Source organism: Taudactylus pleione, unplaced genomic scaffold, assembly GCF_031769625.1.
Source record: "Taudactylus pleione unplaced genomic scaffold, aTauple2 ptg003505l, whole genome shotgun sequence".
Classification (NCBI taxonomy): domain Eukaryota; kingdom Metazoa; phylum Chordata; class Amphibia; order Anura; family Myobatrachidae; genus Taudactylus; species Taudactylus pleione.
The window spans coordinates 1,989,421-2,012,500 of record NW_028287850.1 but is presented as its reverse complement, the minus strand read 5'-3'; the positions used below and the strand labels follow the sequence as shown (position 1 = coordinate 2,012,500).

The following is a 23,080-nucleotide window of genomic DNA, read 5'->3' as shown; positions in this document are numbered from 1 at the left end:
TTGTTAGGATTGCGGGAGCAATTTAGATTATACCCAACATGATGCATATTGTGCGGAGATTCTGGAGTTGGCTAATTAAATGGATGTCTGGGCACATCAGCATTTGTTTGAACCCAGCAGCATTTCAATTATATTTCATGGCCAGACAGCGAACCAAAATAGCCAACTTCAAAGCTCAGAAAGCTGCACTGGAGAATACAAATTGTAATAAAAATGCATTAAACATCGGGAAGGAAACAATCAGGAGAGAAGATAAACGCACAAGAAATAGTGCTGAAAATATTAATAGTTGGAAGTGCTCATCGGTATGCGCCATCATGTAATATGCTCATACAGAGGCTAAATAAGAAAAAAATCCCGGGACTCGCTGCAAAGATTTGTTTCAGGACTTGGAAAAGCTTTTTTACACTCATAAGGCGTCTGATACATTGATGACCTGTTTGTGTCCTGGTAATTGGGATTGTCGATGGTGCTTTCTCTGCCGGGTAATGACTGCACCATGCTAGACGGATTTTACTCAGATAAGATGAAGTCACCTTGGTCAGGGCCGCAACTAGGGGGGGGGGCTAGAGGTGCACGTGCATCGGGTGCCGGATTGCGGAGGGTGAAAAAAGTTGGCTCGCGGTGGCGTGGGGGTGCAGATTCAGAAAACGGCCACCCAAAAATGGCTGCCTCCAAGGAGGAGACAGATGCTAGAGGTCCTACTGGACCTCTAGTGTCTGTTAGCAGAGCGCAATGCTCACAGTGTTCCCGGAAGTGCCGGGAATGCTGGCGCTGCCGGGAGAAGATGCTGAAAGCTGCATCTTCTCCTGTGAAATCCCCTGGCAACGAGCAGAAACCCTGTGGCAACGAGTAGAAACCCCCCTGGAAATGAACATAAAGCCCCATGGCAAGGAGTATGAAACCCCCTGGCAACGAGCATGAAACCACCTGGCAATGAGCATGTAACCCCTGGCAACGAGCATAAACCCCCTGGCAACAAGCATGGAACACCTGGCAACTAGCATGGAACCCCTGGTAATGAGCATGGAACCCCTAGTAATGAGCATGGAACCCCCTGGCAATGAGCATGTAACCCCTGGCAACGAGCATAAAACCCCTGGCAACGAGCATGAAACCCCTGGCAACGAGCATGAAACCCCTGGTAATGAGCATAAATCCCCTGACAACAAGAATGATACCCCCTGACAACGAGCATTTAACCCCTGGCAACGAGCATAAACCCCCATGGCAACAAGCATAAAACCCCATGGCAACGAGCATAAACCCCATGGCAACGAGCATGAAACCCCATGGCAACGAGCAGGTAATTTTAAAGTAATTAGAAGCCTTACTGTGGGGCATAAAATGGTGTCGGACAAATATGTAAGTGGCACTTTTGTAATGAGCATTACAGTGTGTGGCATAATGTGTAATTAATGGGCATTCTGGTGTGTGTCACTGCCTTACGGAGGAGCAAGGACAAAATCCAGGTATGGGAAGGGAGGGGCGCAAAATTGCTGCCGCACCGGGTGACAGATATCCTAGTTTCGGCCCTGCCTTGGTAACTTCAGCGACGCTTCTTATAATAATTTTATATTATGCCATAAATGTGACTTGAATGGATATTAGGGTGCTGCATGTAGTTTCTTTTTTTTTGGAAGCAAATTGCTGTATACCTTTAAGAGGCATGATGGGCCTTGGGGGCATAGAACAATGCCACTTGGCTGCTCCTACTAGAGGCTGTTTGGGCCAGCTGTCCCAGCCACTATGTATCCTCAGCAGAGGAGCCTGCGCTGTAGATGGGCTGTGGACCTGATTCAGACCGCTTGCTATGATGCGAATGCTCGTAGCTGGCCTATAGTAGCTTTCTGCGCTATGCTTACACATCGCAATGCGCGTGCGCGAACCAGTGTGAGAGATTGGGAAGCGGCCGCTCGTTGCACATAGACTGCCCAGCAGAGTGAGTGACAGTAGAAGCCATTTGTGGGTGGTGACAGGGGCTGGCCACTATAAACGGGGGAGTGGAGGTGTGAACGCAGGCGTGCCTGAGCGTTTCAACGCCATTTCAGTGGCGTGCATAATTAACAGGCAGCATCATAGTACACGTCACCTAGTTGTATTTCACACTGAAGTGCTCGCAGTGCTTGCGGCAGGGTATAGTCAACCTCAAGTGCTGCGTTCGCTTCCGATGGTACCCGATGTACCGATGCTTGCATACACCTCCTGGAGATGATGTGCGCTAGTGGGCATCTACATACACAAAACGATCGCACGCCAAGACAATCTTATGTCTTGCCGTGCGATCGCCTGCCATGCCGTCACTTAGTCGAATTTGCATACGCTGGGAGCAAGCGTACGCATCTAGCGAGCGGGTCTGAAAGAGCTGATGTGTACGACTCTGAGTCTGAGCACTGAGGTGGAGGAACACAGATTTGTGCAGCCTTGAAAACAACATGGAATATAGGAAGGGTGAAGAAAAACACTGGGCCTGCAAGGTGAGTGGGGAGATAAACAATGTGGGCCTAAAGTAATAGGGTGAGAGGTTAGAAAATGGGAGAGTTTAGCAGTAAACTCTCACATTGGTCGAGTTTTATCTTCAAAATGGGAAAACATTTGGATGAGAGTTTAAATCATGAGAGTTTTTTGAGTCTAAAAACATCCGAGTTCGCTCTACAGTAAGCGGCCTCTGATTGGCAGTCATGCGGCTTACAGCCAATCAACAGCCACGCGGGGCATAGCCAATCAGCGTTCACTTACTCTAAAGTGGCCTCTGATTGGCTGGCAGCCCGGAAAATGACGTAACCCACATGGGTCATCTACTGGGAAGAGATGTAAGTGGAAACACATACATCTCTTCAGTGGGGGTCATACAGACCCGCTCGCGAGCGCAGGACGCTCGCAAGCGGGTCGATGTTACCCCAATGCGCATGCGCACGACGGAGGGAGCTCCGTCATAAGCATGCGCGAGACCCGGACAGCGTCAGCCAAGCTGTCGCTCCGGGTCTCGCACCAAATGGGGTGTGCTGTCGATGGTGACTGACATCACGCCCCCTTTGGTGGGCGTGCCGGGGGCGTGGCTGCCAGATGGAGGCGTTCCCATGGGAACGCCTACTGTCTGGGTCCGGCCCCACTGACATCACTAGTGATGTCAGTGGGAGTGATTTTAGCTCTGATAGAGCCAAAATCACTCCAGGGCTTGCAGTCACCAAGACACTACCGCGGGGTCTCGTCGCAAGCCCGATGGTCGCGATGGTCTTGACCATCGCGACCATCTTTTTGGCCGCTCGCATATGCTATGGGTGGTCACCAACAGCTATGCGAGCGGCCAGGAGGCCGCTCCATTTTCAGGCAGGAGGGCACTGATTCAGAGCGAGCGCTCTGGTCAGAGCGTCCGGCTCTGAATCAGGCCCAGTGTCCGCATGGTCCGGGCTCAATCGGGTTGTTAATTTGCCAAGGCCGGAACTCTATTGGAGAAGAGGACCGACCTGCGCCAGGAGATAGGTGAGTATTGAATTTTTTTTTTTTTTTAGGGAAACCCTGGGAATTCTACTGGAGAAGGGGACCGATCACAGGGGAGAAGTTAAGTATGTGTGTGTGTTTAGTTATAGTATGTAATAACATTTTACTGTCTACAGTGTGTGTGTACTGTGATTATTTTACTATTTTATTTTACGGTGGGGGTACGGGTGTCGACCGCCTGCTGGCACTTGTATTTCCAAAAGTGCCAAAGTGCAGGCACGCTGGTACCTGTGGTTCCACTGTAATAGCATAATCTATTTTTCACACTATTACCCCTGCACCCATGGGCCAGGGGTGCAGGGAAGAGCCCGGGCTTCAGCTGGGGTGCTCGGGAGAGGGGGGGGACTCATTTATTGGGGGTAATGCGATGCTGCCAAAATTACCAACTTCCAGAATGCAATACTTTCCGGAGATTGGCCGACACACTATGGGCTACACCGCGCATAATTAGCCGGGAGAAGGTTCCCCTGGAAACCCTCTCTGGACATGGCGACCCCACTTGTGCAGTCAGCGGTAGCACTCCGGGCACATCGCAGGGATGGACTCTTTTCGGAGCTCCTGTCCCTCCATATGCCGGATGATACAACCCTGCGCTATGATCGCATCTTGCAATGTGATCATGGGCGGTAATGTCATGCCCAGATCGCATTGCAAATGCTATCGTTAATAAATGGCCCCTTTGTCACAACGATGAGATAGGAAGACGAGAAAAGCAGCAACGCTGACGGTAGATGTAAGCGGGGAGAGGTGCGAGAGAGGAAGGTTGCTGTAGCCCATGCGGACTGCTTCACATGAACGCTGAGACATCACAAGACCTATCGCTGACTGCTACAGTGACAGTCACCCAAATGGGAGGCTCACAGTGGTCAGGCGCCACCAATCATTAAAATAGATTTTATGTTTGGGGAGTGCTGGCAAGATTGTCATATAATGTATCTTATCTCACCTAATCCTGCCCGAAGCCACAACTCTCATCAGGAATTATTCTTTAATGCCATATTGATAATACAACCACATAACTATTCTAATCTTTATATAATTGTTGCCTGCCCTTTATAACGTGCATTTAAACAAATGTGGCTTGAACGGTTTATCTATTCAATGGTATATCACAGATTGTCCCTCGCTGTCTGTCAGTAACATTTATGTACTACCGTAATAATGAATTACAACCTGAAAGTAATGCAGTATCGGAGAACACTGAAAATTTACTTTCAAAAGGAAATTCCATCTAACCAGTGGCGGCTCCAGAGGTACGGCTGCAGCACCGTCCAAATTTCAAATAGGGGAGCCACACCAACTGCCACTCCAGACGCTGTCAAACATCGCCGGTAGGGATCACACTGGCAGTTGGTGTGGCTCCAACTATTTGAATTTTGGACTGCGCTGCAGCCTCACCTCTGGAGCCACCACTGCATCCAACCTCAACTCCAAAAATAGAAGCTAATATAATGGTTTGCAAAATATAATTATTAGTAACTTTACTGCCGCATTCTAGTATAAGCACCTATGTACTTGTGAGCTGGTAATGTCTGTTGACATGTATGAGTTGAGTTATCTGAACTCCCCCATACCCCCCCCTTCTTTATTCACTTCACAGAATGTGTCAGGCAGCCAGACCACTGTTACAATGTTGCAAGTCACTTATCTGAGAATCTGATCTTTGTATCTTCCCTTTATCCACAAGGCAAGGTGAAGAAAAAAAAAAAAGAACAATAACGTTTGCAACAATACTCATTTTTCTATGCACCTCTATGGGGTGTGTGGGGCTATTTACAGATATCTGTAGCTGCGAACTGGCACTTCCCTGATATCACCAATAATTGAATTCAGGGCCATGAGTAGGGATGTTCAAGCAGTTCTGTCACACAGATCCCTGGGGGACGCTCCGTCGCTGCCCCACGGCACCGGCATGTGGCTTGCAGGGCACCTGGAATAGCCCCCTGCAGCCAGTAACGCTACTGCAGACGCTGTAGGCAGGGAAACTGCAGCCAGTAACGGCGCTGACTGAATTCCTCCCAAAATGGTTACATTTTGAAATAATACCAAAAACAATGGCTTAAATCTGTTCTCATCATATTACAGGGGATGCAGTCATCTTGCCGGCGGACGGGATGCTGGGTGTTGATATAACGATGCCCGAATCCCACCGCACGGCAATAGACCGACGCCGATATCCCGAAGGTGAACAGGATACTGATGTCAGCAGCCCGAACCGCTGGAATCCCGATCGTCCGGATAGGTAAGTAACCGCCTTTCTCCCCGGGAAAGGCTAGGTTTAGCCACCCACGGGGGAGGGTTGGGGTTAGGCTAGGGGAAGGGGTCATTAGGTTTAAACATCACTGGGGTAAGGTTAGGGTTAGGAAACCCCTGTTAGGTTTAGGGTACAGGAAGAGGGGGTAGGGTTAGGCACCACCGGGGGGAGGTTAGGGTTAGGCACCCCCTAGGGAGGTTAGGGTTAGACACCACCAAGGGAGAGTTAGGGTTAGGGAGGGGAAGGGGGACGTTAGGGTACTTACCTACCGCTGTCGGGATTCTGCACCATGCGGGCTTCCACTGTTGGGATTTCAGCGGGCGGCTATTCAGCCACCGGCATATCATACTGATTGCCATTACAGTAAATGTTAGGCCACGCCGTATATCCCTTTTCTTGGTTTGGTGTAAATATATTTAATAAGCCGCAGTTTAATTAAATATTGTATATTGTAAATTTGTAATTAGTCTGGGTAAAGCTGGCTTTATAATAATCAATTTCTATATAATAATTGATTTGTATGTAATAATTGACTTTCTCTGGAGGTTAATTAAGGAGAATGAAGTAACGACATAGGCTGGTCTAGCTGTCTGATAGCCGATACAGGAAGTCAGTGATTACCTTGGGTAATTCTTCAATTTGGTTGGCATCCAGATAAAGTTCCTCCAGTGTTCTTTCAAAACTAAAGACCTCCTTTGGCACCTGCTGAAGGCTGCAGTGGGAATAATCCAAAACCGACACTGTCTCCTCCTCGCCTCGAAAACATCTGCATGGGACAAGCCGGCCGATGATCTTCCGCTTAGTCGTCATCTCCAGGCACTGCACTGCAAAACATAATACAGCAATTCATTTACTCTACATGAAAAGCTCAGCGTGTCACTGCTATCACATACAAGACTCGTTCACGCATCCGGCTATTCGTGCGCATTTCTGGGCTGGTTCTGGTTTGGAAACCAAAAAAAAAAAACTAGTAACTTTGCACCTGGAACAAAATATGTTGCAATGCAAGGGGGGCAAATACATTACTAATTTTTGGAACAACATAAGAGAAATCCATGTGCACTCTCTCTCTTAGGGTGAAACCCACCCTAAGAAGGGGAGATAGGTACAAGAAACTTTGCGTTAAGGAAAAACTATTGGATACACAAACTGAGGACCCTCGGCCCCGACGGACTAAACGAATGTATTGAATTCGACCCCTAGCATTTATATTAATTTCTGCCGTGAGTTAATTCTGGTGTCATTTATCCATTGACTATGTGTTTCTGTCTGATTATTTATTCATGGATAGGGTAATTAAGATACTTGCCATCCTGTAGCAGGCTGTTAGGGTCTAATATTTTGTCTCCCCTAACTTTTCTCTGAAGAGCGTACAGTATATATTTGGTCCAACCGAATTTGAAATCACATGATGGCATAGACATCATACTAGTAGTGGATCTATTATTATAAGCTAGTTTATCTGAACAACATCATATATATTGTGTCAGATATTATGGTTATAGTATATATGACTATAGCTGCATACACACACAACGATTTTTTTAATGAACGATTTGAGTAAACGATTTTTTCCCTTGAAAAAATTTACTAAAATCGTTTACTAAAGTTGTTCATTTACTAAATGTCATGAACGATTTTTATGAACTACAAATGATTTTTGCATATTCCCTTAATGTAAATCGTTGAGTTGACAAGTCTGACTGAACGACAAACTACAAACGACAAACTACAAACGTGAACGCGCATGAACGATAATCGTTCATCGTTTGACTCAGAAAGTGAACGATTTTTGCCATCAATTATCGTTAAACGATATCGTTTAACGATAATCATTAAAAAAATCGTTGTGTGTGTATGCAGCTTTAGAGATTTTTTTGAATAGGATGGGTATTGTTTGATGTCTATGTTATTCCTTTATTATGGTTATAGTATATATGACTTAGAGATTTTTTTGAATAGGATGGGTATTGTTTGATGTCTATGTTATTCCTTTATTATGGTTATAGTATATATGACTTAGAGATTTTTTTGAATAGGATGGGTATTGTTTGATGTCTATGTTATTCCCTTATTATGGTTATAGTATATATGACTTAGAGATTTTTTTGAATAGGATGGGTATTGTTTGATGTCTATGTTATTCCCTTATTATGGTTATAGTATATATGACTTAGAGATTTTTTTGAATAGGATGGGTATTGTTTGATGTCTATGTTATTCCTTTATTATGGTTATAGTATATATGACTTAGAGATGTTTTTGAATAGGATGGGTATTGTTTGAGGTCTATGTTATTCCCTTATTATGGTTATAGTATATATGACTTAGAGATTTTTTTGAATAGGATGGGTATTGTTTGATGTCTATGTTATTCCCTTATTATGGTTATAGTATATATGACTTAGAGATTTTTTGGAATAGGATGGGTATTGTTTGATGTCTATGTTATTCCCTTATTATGGTTATAGTATATATGACTTAGAGATTTTTTTGAATAGGATGGGTATTGTTTGATGTCTATGTTATTCCTTTATTATGGTTATAGTATATATGACTTAGAGATTTTTTTGAATAGGATGGGTATTGTTTGATGTCTATGTTATTCCCTTATTATGGTTATAGTATATATGACTTAGAGATTTTTTTGAATAGGATGGGTATTGTTTGATGTCTATGTTATTCCCTTATTATGGTTATAGTATATATGACTTAGAGATTTTTTTGAATAGGATGGGTATTGTTTGATGTCTATGTTATTCCCTTATTATGGTTATAGTATATATGACTTAGAGATTTTTTTGAATAGGATGGGTATTGTTTGATGTCTATGTTATTCCTTTATTATGGTTATAGTATATATGACTTAGAGATTTTTTTGAATAGGATGAGTATTGTTTGATGTCTATGTTATTCCCTTATTATGGTTATAGTATATATGACTTAGAGATTTTTTTGAATAGGATGGGTATTGTTTGATGTCTATGTTATTCCTTTATTATGGTTATAGTATATATGACTTAGAGATTTTTTTGAATAGGATGATTATTGTTTGATGTCTATGTTATTCCTTTATTATGGTTATAATCACCAGATGTACAGGTGTTCTTTATTAGATGCTCTGTCTCCTCTTGGTTTAGTGAAGGTGCTGCCATAAACATGCATTCCTATAATACAATATATATTATAATTATTATTACTTCTAAAAGCACTATATATCGGTAGTCCCACAGATATATTGTTTTCTATAGGTTTCTTTTATATACTGTATGTATATGGAGTACTATGCATATACAGTTTGCTGGTATATTAGATCATAATAATTTTTTATATATATCTGATTATTTTGTGCCATATGCATGTTTGGGGCAATGCAAAAACACTTATTGATGTACTATATAATAATTTTTATCTTTATTTTTGTTTTTCATGTGGATAGATGTTGGGCATATAAGAATACTTTGTTATATTTCCTATATTCTGAACGCATGTCTGTATAAAATGCACATGGACGTGTTTCTTTATTACTTACTATATATATTTTTTTTAATTTTTATTATTTTTCTATGTGTTTTTAATATGTTCCGCATTTACGTATGCATGATTAACTTTCCTTTTTATGGACTGTATACTTTATGAAAGACCGCTTCCACTTTCAGTGGCAAGTGTTTTTCTTGTAAGAGTGAAGCAATGTGGCTGGCCAAGGTTATCCCTATATGCCTAATCAAGATTGAACTATTCATTTCACCTGGGATACTGATTCCCCTTTTGAGAAAGTCATGTGGGCCTGACGAAACACGTTAAGGACTCCATCATCCTGTAGTATTTCACAGTGCTACCTGTCTCCTATACTCTGCACTTCCCCGGGCCGGGAACATCTACCTGCATAAGGAGGACCGCTCCTTGTATATTCCGAGGATGCTCGGACGGAGGGTCTGAGGACCGACGGCTACAGATCATCCACCACAAGCGTGAGTAAAGACACGGCTCAAGCCGACTTGGACGGGCAGTCTGCCTTTCAATATCTACGGTGCTTCATTGGAAGCGGGAGTACGTACCTGGCTCAAACCATGGACATTATTTATGCGCGAGTTTATAAACATGATTACAGGATAGCCTTCTCATCAAACAAAAAAAAATGTCCCTTTTCATATTGGAGTATAAGACTTCAGGATTCCATGTCATACATTTCCTGTGTACATCTGGGATGCAGTCGGGAAGCCGACGGTCACAATGCCGACCGCCGGCTTGCCGACTGTCAAATCCCGGCAAGGTACTAATGACAGGCGTCGAAATCCCGAATCCTGTCATTAGACCTATACCGATCGGAGGTAAGCCCGTGCGGGGGGGGTTAGGTTAGGGGCTCCCAGGGGGGACATAGGGTTAGGCACGCCCCCTGGGAGAGTTAGGGATAGGCTTGGGGAAGGGGGGGTTAGGTTTAGGCACTTATAGGAGGGTTTTGGTAAGGCACTAGGGGGGTTAGGGTTAGGCACCCCTAAAGGAGGGTTAGGGTTGGGGGGAGGGGGTTAGGTTAGTTAGTACTTACCTTTCAAAGCTGTCGGGATCTTCACTGGTGCCGGTCTTCCGGCGTTGGGATTTGAATATAGGTCCGGCAGTATTTCATACTGATCCTGTACATCTGCATTTCCTCAGGATTACCCTGGCCTCTCCTTTTGATATATCAATCATCCATACTTCAGCTGTATGTTACTCTAGTGAACTTTCTCTGTGAAATTATTATATGTATATAAAGAAGGATCTTTAATTCGGAACTCTGATGCTTCATATTGCAACATTGTTTTTATTTTTAATTAATGTTTTATAAATTGTAACTTTTTATGTTTTTCTCTTGAAACTTCAACACCAGTGTTTCTATATATGATATTGTTCTATCTGATTAAATAAGTATTGTGATATCAGTACTGTATTTGTGCATGCAATTAGTTGTTGCTATATTTTATAATTTCTGTCATTCTCGGGTCCCTCAGTGCAGCTCATATAGAGTTAATCTGTTCTCGGCAATTGTGAACCCTCACAGGAGGTTTAATTACAGCTGCTGCTGACTCTCTTTTTGAATTGACAGTTTTTAAGAATTATTCCTTTAGAAGCGCTTTGGAAACTATTTCTTTACATTAATAATTTTGAATGCAGGGCAAATACCGGCTGTTTTTGCATGTAGCCCACAATTGCTGAACAGCTTTATTTTTACACTGCAATTTAATTTGAGCTAGGACACGCCCCTCCCAGCTGGCCCCATTAGTTGCCGTGGCAATCTCCCCGCAGCCTTTTAGGATCGCCCACCGGCTGCTGCAGCTTGGGTACAGGTGGGTAAGGGTCTCTGCGGATTTCCTTCTCTTCCCCTGGCTACAGACACTGCCTGGGGAAGGGGGGGGGGGGTGGGATTTGGCTGATCGGATCGCCCACCAGCCTGGTCAGCAGCCCCGCCTTCTCCCACCCACTGAATCTTAGGATCGCCCCCTGCTGCTGGCTGCTCTACTTGTAGAAAATAATTTTACATAGTTTTATTTTTTTTTAACGGTATGAAATTTTTACAAAGATGTCCCAAAATTGTTGATTTTTTTTTACATGATCAAATGATGTTACCAATAGCTATTTATCCCTTATCCCTGAATTGGATTTAAATAGCTATAAATGACATCATTTGTGAATAAATAAAAAAAATCTTGACAATTTTGGGGACTTTTTTGGAAAATATATTAGTCAGTTTAATGAAAAAAAGGATTTTGTTGTGTTCTGGTCCCCTGCAAAATCAGTGTCTGGTGGCCACATAGGAGAAGCCCAGAGCATGATATATATATATATATATATATATATATATATATAGATACAAAACAGGACATTGGGTCTGATTGTGGGTCGCACTCTAAAGTGCCACTTTTCTGACCCCATCTCTATGGATCGTGGAATCGCCTTTGTGCGTACACTCTGTGCCATCAGACGAAAATTATCGCGCATGCACAGTTGCAAAGACATCGCTCAACTGTGTGATCATTGGCGCTGCGCACGGATTGTGCGGCCCTGAATTCAGCCCATTGCCTACTAATCAGCCAATAAACCAACCAGTACATCTATTAAACTGTAATTTGCAGAATATTCTCCAATTGCATTGAGAATGAGTATAGCACCCATTCAAACTAGGGATAGAATGTATATTATTATTATTAATTATTATTATTATTATTATTATTATTAATATTATTGTTATTACAATACTAATTGCTATAAAATATCATTCCACTTAACAATTTAGTTTCCTAAAACAAAACCTGCTATAAAAATTCAATCTCATATCTGAATAAGCATTTTATTTGCTACCCAATTACACATGTGTTGATCTACATCAGGAATGGTGAACCTCAGGCCATATAAGGCCCTCGGAATAATTTGATCTGGCCCTCAAAAGCTTCTTCTACTTGCCTCATCTGGCTAGCAGGGTGTGTAGAATGAATCTATACAGCAGTGCCGCCTGGACCATCCTCAGGATGCTTCGGGCATTGCTGTAATCACCAGCGATTGTAGCCCCACCCCTGTGTCACGTCACATGGTAGAGGCGGGGCCTCCACCAGGCTCTCAAATAATGTTATAATGATCAAAATGGCCCTCGGCAGAAAAAAGGTTCCCCGCCCCTGATCTACATGGTACATTTGCCTGTTTTCCAAAGACATTTTTTCAATTTCCATAATTATTGCATAGGAATAGAAGTACGTGCTAACTGGACTAATGAACCCAACTAACCCCTCCCCACAACCTGTCCCCTAGCATTCAGGTGCTTTGTATCAATGCTTTCCTACTAAAATAACGAAATCAATTGAATGTATTGTATTTTCTCCCCATCACAAACACATACATATCAGATTACAGCCAATGAGTTTCAGCCTGCTTAGCATGGGACAAAAAGCTCCAGTAGTAAAGTTTCTGAGAATGAAGTGATGTTTTGTTAAACGTACTCCTCCTTTGCCACACATTTCATTCCAATCACACCTGGTCACTTTTAACAGGACGCCCTGTGCCTGCTCTGGGCAGTAAAGCACCGTGGATTCTCCAGGCAGCTCTGTAGTAGCACTACTGGCCACATGCAGGTGCCGTGGGGCAGTGATGGTGCCGCACCCAGGGCCTAGAGTGAAGGCCAGGAGCGTAGGAAGGGCGATTCCGGCGGAGCGAAGCTCCATGTGCCAGCAATGTCAGCGGGTGCTGCACCCTCCTCATGGGAGGGAAAGTCCGCCTCCCCTTCTCAGCTGTTGCTGCAGGTGCTGGACGTTGCAGTGTCCTGCTGACCTCCTGTGCTCCGTTACACCGGTCCTGTCACACAGCACTGCCGCCTCACTTCCCAGCCACCGGTCACCTCAGGTACACAGGTCAGACCGCTACCTCAGACAGCCGGACCATTGGGGGAGAGCAGCTATTAATAACCTCTGCCACTTTCTCTCCGCATACTGGCAGCTTTTCTTACCGGGCTCACGCGCTGTGGCTGTGCCCTGGAAGCCCCGGTGTCAGCGAATTCACAGAGGGATCCCTCATGCTGGCCACTGAAGTGGGACTTTGTACCAATCTTTGACTATTAAAGTAACTCTGAAGTGAGAGCTCTGAGTTTTCCTTATGGGGTTCGGAGCCCCAATACAGTGACCAACACTCTATGAATATTTAAATTCTATATATTTATCTTTTTCTACAGTATATAGACTGTAGGTACCCAGGATCTGGGCAGTGGTGTAACTAGGGCAGGGCAAGCAGGGCACATGCCCTGGTCACCATGGCAGGCCCAGCAGAGGGGGGTGCCACCAGCCAGAACAGCGTACCCGCCCCATGGGTCTCATAATGTTCCGGCAACGGCTGCTACACTAGTTCTAACTGCCCCGCCTCCGTGCCCGCCCTCCTCTCAATCTCCTAAGTGTGGTAATCTGAGAGCAGCAGGTTACAGGTCGTCCTCGGTACTTTGTGCCACCTGATCAGTGACTGGTAGCAGCGAGTAGCCAATCAGGCAGCGCAAAGTACAGAGGACGTCCTGTAACTAGCAGCCACCCACACCGGCCGCTCACAGTTTCATCACTAGGGTAACAGGTTTATAGTCTTCGGTACCACAATTATTCCCAAACAATTACATTAGTTCTCCCTAGAACACTTGGGGGGAGTGCCATAGCACGCACGTACACCGGGCACCCTGGCTACACGCTACACCACTGGTGATGGCACAGGTCGCACTGCCCTAAATACGGCCCTGGAACTAGTGGTATTGATCTTATTTGAAACAAACTTGCAATGTAGCACATTTCGGTTTCACCCCGAATTCCAATAATTCTTTATTAATTTGTTCTCAAGGTCATATAAGGTGAAGATCAGAAACAACCTTCTGTAATATCTTCTGAACTCACAATTTATTACACACATCCAGATTAACACTTACAATTAAAAAAAATCCTTAAATAAAAATCTCAGTTCGCCTACTAGAACAAAAGGTAGAACTGTGCATGAATCAAATCCAGATCTGGCGGCGGTTCCGATGGTACCTGTAGTGCTTAACGCGTTTCAACCTTGCGGTCTTCCTCAAAAGCTGGGATTTTTATTTAAGGATTTTCATTGAATGTTTTTTTTTTTATTGTAATTATTGTAAGTGTATTGTGTACATCTGGATGTGTGTAATAAATAGACCTTGATAACGAATTAATAAAGAAAGGTTGGAATTCGGGGTGAAACAAGTTACAGTATGTATTTCCACATAATGGTGATTAATCAATACTACATTATGATATCAATTTTATTTTTATTTTAACATATCGTGTACATAAGAAAATACACGTGGGGGAACAGATGCAGAATTGGGGTTGATGGTCTGTAAGGTAAATTAAAAATAAAAAGAGAAAACATAACTACAGACAGTAGTTAGAACAATACTGTCTAAAGTTTAAACCTCTCTGGAAATCACAGAGTTAAGTCTGCAAGTTCACGGCTCCTATACGTCTCACTTGGTTTTCCAAAACAGAACTATAGATTTTCCCCTGGAGACTTTGCAAATAACTGCAACTGTCACAGTGTAACCTTCCGAGGGGGCGCGGAAACGTGGAAGACACAAATGTTGTGAGGGCGTAAGTGTGAATGGTATCACTAGGTACAGTACACTATAGGGAATGTACTATGGACCTGATTCAGAGCCGGACGCAATTAGCGCTCGTCCAGAAAAAAGGGGTGGCTATTCAAATCAACCGTTTGCTCTTTGCGGTCTGTTCACGCCTCTAGGTCTGAACGAGCGAACAAAACTTGCGGTCGTTTTTTGGATAAATACGCCCCCTGGCCGCTCGCATCCTACGTCATGTCCGCTATTTATTAGATTAATCGAGTACATCGACCAGCGTATGAACTGCTCGCTATTCTTGTGGTTGGTTTTTGCTACCACAATCTTGCGAGCAGTTCTGGCTATAAAATAACCCAGTGACGTGGTCAATGACGCTGCTGTTTTAATTATGCACACCCATAAAACGCCCGTTTTGACCTTTAGGCACGCCTGCGTTCGGATCTCCACTCCCCGTTTTCAAGCACCTTCCCGTTACCACCCACATACGCCTCCTCCTGTCACTCAAAATAGCAGGCATTCGCTATTTAGCGAACAAACGATTTTCGACCACACTGACTGGGTCGCGCATGCGTATTACGATCCGTACGCATGTGCAGTTGGGCAAACATCGCTCGGAACGAGCGTACTGCCGCTTACGAGCGGCTCTGAATCAGGCCCTATGTATCCAGCAGAATGAATGACAAGCACAGTGCAGAAGCACTCCGTCTTTTTAGCAGAGAGGCAGAGTGGTGCATTATAGATGTTGGCAGCCCGGGAGGCCAGAAGCGGATTTAGGGGCATATGTATCAAAGCTTGATGTGAGATAAAATTGTGAGATATATATCACCAACCAATCAGCTCCAAACTATCATTTCTTTAAACACAGCCTGCAAAATGTAAGTTAGAAGCTGATTGGCTAGTGATATATATCTCACAATTATATCTCACATCAAGCTTTGATGCCCCTTAGTATGAGGCACAGAGGGCAAGTGTAAATGTGGATGGATCTCGCCGATATATGCATACTGCGTGTGCCACACATTCTCACACAGACGGAGAACGCCGGCGCGGGCAAATTGATCCATCTGTTGGCGAGCACTCTTTCAGTGAAATTTACGTTACTGGGCAGGGACCATGTGGACACAGGGAACTGATCCTGTTTGTCGGAGTGTCCTTGGGTCCTTCATCCTCTGCGGCGCCATCTTCTCAGTGATATTCGGGAAGATGGCGCAAAGGCTCTGGCGCAGGGTCAGAGTATTTGCTGTCACTGTGCAGTGCGATCTCACCGAAGATGTCACTGGGAAGATGGCGGCGCGGTGGAGGAGGTAAGTATACTTTGGATGCAGGGTGTGCGGCGCACGGGAGCACTCCGCACCCATTATTAATATATCTATGGTGTCAACCGACGCTCGTTCATATCGCGCGGACACAATGGGACGTCTCTATCTAAAGGATCCTTTGCACCCAGCATGGGGTGGGTGGCGGGTACGAGTCATTACTAATGGCGATGGATGTGGCTGTGGACAGATATCTGTTGGCCAGCCCCGGCCGTCCACATGCCAAACACGCAGATATTCAGCGTAGACAGGCAGATCCTCGGCATTAGTATAAGCGAGTACGCAGGCTGGCGCGGCTGTATGAAAAGGCAGACGCAGATGCGTCCGACTCAGCCCCAGTATGCAAAAGAGGTTGAACGGCTGCACTTTCAAAATACATCACATCAGCATAATAAATACGGTCTGATGATAATAATGAAAATTAACTGGGATGACACCGAATGGCGTCAGGCAGTGACACTATGACGGGCTGATTAGAATGCAGACTATTCCGTGTAACAGCCGTGGCCTGTGGATGTGATGCGGATCAGAGCACCGATAGCGCTAATCACAGGACTCCTGGCCTTCCTCCTCTCACATCTTCTACCCTTCAAACTCTGTGCTGCAATTATGACCTTGACAAGCGATATAATGAGCTCGGCGTTAGGAAAGTGTTTTATATTCCAATATAATAGGAAAGATGTTCAGTCTGATAATTGAAAAATACTTGCAATGTGTGGTGAGGGAGGGCATTAAAGAATGATAATACATGGACAAAAAAAAGTATGTGGATAGGGAGCATGATCCAGGCGGATGGCAGAATTATTGCACTACTTGGAATCTCATCGCCCTGTGAGCTGGAGAAATGAGTGATGCCCCTCTAGGCCACTTAGTTGCCATTGAGGTTATTGTATCAGTAATTGTATGCCTCATTCAATGCATCAATGGTGTCACCTCCTCAGGTGACCAATCCCTACAACCCAGTATCAGAAGAATCCCTACCAGGCAATGGGCCAAGATACTGCTCCTCCCTTTTATAGGACACTGATCTCTTCCTTTAGGTTCCTCACCGATAAGATTATGCAGAACGTAACCTTAATACCATAACTGGATACGAAATTGTCACGTTGGCCTGAAGCACAAATCTTACTCCTATGCGACTCGCACAATTCTTAAAATGCTAATTTTCCTAGAATGCCAAATCCTGTAGCGTTTGAATTCACGCAAATATAAATGACAATAAAATTATTCTTAGACCGGTTATTACAGTGGATTCGTTTTTCATTACGTTTCACACTGAGGCACTCAGGGCCTGATTCAGACCCGCTCGCAAGCACTATGCGCTCATGAGCGGGTCGATGTTTGGCCACTGCGCATCCGCACGCCGGAGCCGGCTCTGACGTGTGCATGTGCGAGACCCGGCTAGTGACAGGCACTCCGTCGCTACGGGTCTCGCACCAAAGCGGGGCAGCTGTTGATTTTGATTGACAGCTTGCCCCATTTTGGAGGCGGGCAGGGGGGTGGCTGGCCAAATGGAGGCGTTCCCGAAGGAACGCCTGCCATTTGGGAGCGGCCCCACTGACATCACGAGTGATGTCAGTGGGCGAGCTTCCGGCTCTAATAGAGCCGAAAGCTCACTGGGGCTTGTGGGAACGAAACCCTACCACAAGGGTCTCGTCGCAAGCCCCGATGGTCGCGATGGTCAAGTCCATCGCGACCATCACCTGGCCGCTCGCAATAGCTGTGGGTGGTCACCCACAGCTATGCGAGCGGCCAGGGGGCCGCACAAAAAAAAAAAATAAATGCCCCGTTTCAGAGTGAGTGCTCTTTCAGAGCGTCCGGCTCTGAACCAGGCCCTCAGTGAGGTATGTCATTCTTTATGAGGCACCTGATACTTGAACCTAAGCAACAAATAAAACTGTTTTTTTTGTTTTGTTTTTTGAAATATACTTTATGCATTTCTATTTTTGTTGGCGGATTTCTGTTAAAGCGTACACACAGCAGTGCAGCCATTTTGAAGTTCACTAGGCGCTGTATAATTTAAGCACAAGGCATTTTGTGGCAGATGCCGGTTTGTTTTTCTTTCTGCAGGGGTTTAAGCTTCAGCTGTCGCCCACAGACCGCGAAGGCAGCCATTTGCAGGATAAACCGATATTCCTAAGAATGTAACCTGTCATCTAAGGGAGGAGATAAGAATGGGCCAGGAGATGCTGGGGATATAAGAAAAGGAAACTACAGATGAGAATGATTATACACAGAAATATGACTAGCACAAGTACCCCCTGCCCTGTGGTGCCCTGTGCCGTGGCACGTCGCACCACCCTAGTAATGGTCCAGCATTGGGGGAAGGGAGAAAAGGCCATAATGACGTGTTACTCAGTGAATTGGGCGGGAGCTGGGTTAGGGAGCCTATTATCCCCGAAATGAAGGAGTCTCCCAGAGTAGGCACGTATGATATGTACAATCCCTGACGCCTACAGACAATGCCAGCAGTTATTTTGTGGGCAGATCCAATATTCTAGTTACAGGATTGAGGCATGAGGTCTGAGGCTGAGTACACAGTACACAATTTGTCACGCAATCATGGTACCTGCGACAACTCTGCGCGGCCATTGTGTAGTGTTTACACACAATTCTTCATTTGAGATAATGAACTGTGTGTCGCTTCGTCCCATCTGAAGTGCTACACATCAATGGATGGATAGATCATGTAGTGGATACGATATATCGATACATCATATCTACCTAGCACAGGATCAGCGAATCATTGTAGTGTGTAGCCAGTTTTACTGATGTCATCAGTTCTAAGTATTAGCATGAGGTGTTAGTGATGTCATCAGTTCTAAGTGTTAGCATGAGGTCTTAGTGATGTCATCAGTTCTAAGTATTAGCATGAGGTCTTAGTGATGTCATCAGTTCTAAGTATTAGCATGAGGTCTTAGTGGTGTCATCAGTTCTAAGTATTAGCATGAGGTCTTAGTGATGTCATCAGTTCTAAGTGTTAGCATGAGGCCTTAGTGATGTCACCAGTTCTTAGTATTAGCATTAGGTCTTAGTGATGTCATCAGTTCTAAGTATTAGCATGAGGTCTTAGTTACTGTATGCCATCAGTTCTTAGTATTAGCATGATATCTTAGTGATATCATCAGTTCTTAGTATTAGCATAAGGTCTTAATGATGTCATCAGTTCTTAATATTAGCATGAGGTTTTAGTGATGTCATCAGTTCTTAGTATTAACATGAGGTCTTAGTGATGTCATCAGTTCTTAGTATTAGCATGAGATCTTAGTGATATCATCAGTTCTTAGTATTAACATGAGGTCTTAGTGATGTAATCAGTTCTAAGTATTAGCATGAGATCTTAGTGATGTCATCAGTTCTTAGAATTAACATGAGGTCTTAATTATGTCATCAGTTCTTAGTATTAGCAATGCGATCTTAGTGATGTCATCAGTTCTTAATATTAGCATGAGGTCTTAGTGATGTCATCAGTTCTTAGTATTAGCATGAGGTCTTAATGATGTCATCAGTTCTTAATATTAGCATGAGGTTTTAGTGATGTCATCAGTTCTTAGTATTAGCATGAGGTCTTAGTGATGTCATCAGTTCTTAGTATTAGCCTGAGGTCTTAGTGATGTCATCAGTTCTTAGTATTAGCATGCGATCTTAGTGATGTCATCAGTTCTTAGTATTAGCATGAGGTCTTAGTGATGTCATCAGTTCTTAGTATTAGCATGAGGTCTTAGTGATGTCATCAGTTCTTAGTATTAGCTTGCGATCTTAGTGATGTCATCAGTTCTTAATTTTAGCATGAGGTCTTAGTGATGTCATCAGTTCTTAGTATTAGCATGCAATCTTAATGATGTCATCAGTTCTTAGTATTAGCATGAGGTCTTAGTGATGTCATCAGTTCTTAGCACATTATTTGCCGACACACTCATAAACATTGTTTCAGCCCACAAAATGATGCCCCATAAATACAGCCCTGAACAAGCCCTGCGAGTGCAACCTGTAGTTATATTTTGCAAATAGAAACGTAACCTGCATCGTGTCCTATCTGCATGGAAATATTCCAGCGCTGTCACTAAATTAATGTTCCATGTAAAGGCTTTCAGGATGGAAATGGGGAGTGTAAAAAATGAACGCTGCTAAACTGCACCTGTACTGAGTGTTTTACTGCCTGAGGGTGAATTTAGCAGATTCTTCTACGGATCTGTTTGTGAGAGCGAAAAGTAACATTTCTGAAGAGCCAGATGCTTAATGTGAGGACAAAACATCTCCAGTATTCTGCTCATCTCACCTCCAGCAATTATGGGCTCTCTTCGCCATTGTAATACACATGTAACAAATTAACATGACAGGACAGCATACGCTCCCTCAGAAATGATATGGGGGCTAATCATAGACACTTTGCCTAATTGAAATAGCTCTGGAGCATCCAATACCAACTCCTCGTACCTGAAAGAACACAAAGAAGTCTCTGGTGATAAGTCACAGACATAGGCATAAAGCGGAATAATTGCAGAACTCAGATACTGTATCTTGAAAGAGAAATCACTGGGATCATATGAATGGAAGCAGGTGCATGATCTATAGGCTGCAGTACAGTCACCTCTGAGAAGTCTCCTTTACAAAGGATGTTAAACGGCAGTCTGCAGTCTAATATCACCTCTGTACTGACGAAATATGGTGCCCCCAGCATTTAACCCGCTATTTTCACATATGGTTTCCTCGCTGAGGGGAAATATTATTAACAATATTTATTAACATTTTTTTTTTATACTAGATTTTTTTTAACCGTCAATCACAGGGTCTTTCCCCCTCCCCTCTAATTTCACGGGCGCAGACATCTGCTTTCCTGGCCTTGGAGTACATCACCTCCTGTATACTGTCCTGCAATGTCTGTTCGCTCAGTGGGAGCCATTAGCGAGGGGGGAGGCGTTTTATCCCACTGCGAATGACGCGAGATGGGACAGGCCATTGCCGAATATTAGAAAGATGTCCAGCATATTTCCCGCTGCACTTTACAATCGGCACTGGCTCAGTATGCACCAGCTAAGATGCCCTGGGGTTAGGCACTAAGGGGGGAGGGTTAGGTTTAGGCACGAAGGGGGGGGGGACTTAGGTTTAGGCACTAACGGGGAGGGTTGGGGTGCGGGGTGGGGAGGGTTAGGGTTAGGCTACAAGAAGGGAGGGTTAGGGGGAGAAGGGGGGAGGGTAAGTATAATGTATCGTGACAGGAGGCATCCCGACAGCCGGCATTATATACACATTCCCATGAAGGACCCACAGGGGGGAATGCAGTGGTAGGGGTCCATGGATAAGGGGCCACCACAGAGACTTAGCTAACCATTAGAGAGTGCATGGTCAGAGCCCCTTAATAAATATAAGTAGCTGATACTGGTAGAGCATTCATGATAATTTTACTAGATTGATAACAGCAATAAACAGTAGTGATTGCACCATAGCCCTGAGAATGCAGTATAATGTATATATGGTATAATGCAGTATAATGTATATATGGTATAATGCAGTATAATATATATATGGTATAATGCAGTATAATGTATATATATGGTATAATGCAGTATAATGTATATATGGTATAATCCAGTATAATGTAGCTTATGTTTAATAACTGAGCACAGGGTGGCGATCCTATCTATATACATCACATCAATGCACTGTACATGTGATAGGTGACCCTTGGTACCTACTGGTCAGTGACTACAATTCAATGAGAACTGCATTAGGTCTAGTAAAGGTGAAATACATGTCTTTATAAAAAAACAACAACTATCTAAGCTCTTACCACTGGGATGACTTCATTGTAGGTCAGTGAATGACTGCGCTACGTATGGCCGGTGGCTCAAATCCCGACAGCGGCAGCCCGACAAGGATGAAAATCCCGATCGTCCTATGTAAGTATTTCCTAGCCTAATTTTACCCCCTAACCCTCCCGGAGGGGTGCCTAACCCTAATCCCCCCTCTAAGTGCCTAAACCTAACCCCCCCCTTCCCCACCACTTACACCTAAGTCCCCCCGGGGGGTGCCTAACCCTAACTTCCCCCCGGGGATGCCTATCCCTAATCCCCCCCCCTCTAAGCGCCTAAACCTAACCCCCTTCCCCGCCACCTAAACCTAAGTCCCCTCAGGGGGGTGCCTAATGCTAACCTCCCCACGGGGGTACCTAACCCTAACCCCCCCTTCCCCTAGTCTAAACCTAACCTCCCGAGGGGTGCCTAACCCTAAGTCCCCCCCCGGGAACCCTAAACCTAACCATCCCCTCCACGCGGCTGTCGCCACGGCTTACACCCCTGGGTGTCGGTCTGCTGTTGTAGGGAAAATAACAGGCGTCGGGATTTCGACGCCTGTCATTTAACCCTTGCCGGGATTATAGAGTCGGGAAGCCGGCGGTCGACATTCCGTCCACCGGCTTCCCGACTGTTTCCCAGAGCTACAATGCCATTCCCATCACTGGCAGCAATTGTGCTCATTATGCTAAAGCCCACAGCCAACAAGAAGAGGCGCAGGGCTGTGTTGATTGGCAGGAGGGCAAATCTTTTAGTTTCTATAGAAGTGAAACCAGCACCCAGGTTCATGAATTGTCCTGGCTCCACCAAATAACTGACCCTGTAATAGAGTTACAAGGTATAATTCCAGTACGCGGTCTGGAACCTGACACCTAGAGGAGGGGGTGGCGCCCTCAGACAGTGGGGCCCATTAGGGGATTTCCCTTATACCCCTGTGGGCCAGTTCGAACCTGGGCAGATGCACCTCCTCCCAATGCGCATGCATACTGAAGACCAGACAGACTTTAGCAGATTATTATATACTGCAGATCTTTAATTTACAGTATATATGCCACAATATGTCCTAGAGTCATACAGGCAATAGGCAACAGAATAATACATCAATGCATGGCATAACATAAAATGACAA

General features: G+C 44.6%; 1 protein-coding gene across 1 annotated transcript in view; it reads right to left on the bottom strand.

The window, feature by feature from the left end:
- The window catches only part of LRRC7 (leucine rich repeat containing 7), a 419,637-nt gene that overhangs the window by 229,502 nt on the left and 167,055 nt on the right, over positions 1-23,080 (bottom strand). The window contains exon 2 of the mRNA XM_088466556.1: positions 6,377-6,579. Within this exon, the coding sequence (XP_088322682.1) occupies positions 6,377-6,579 (203 nt within the window). The remainder of the gene's footprint in view (positions 1-6,376; positions 6,580-23,080) is intronic.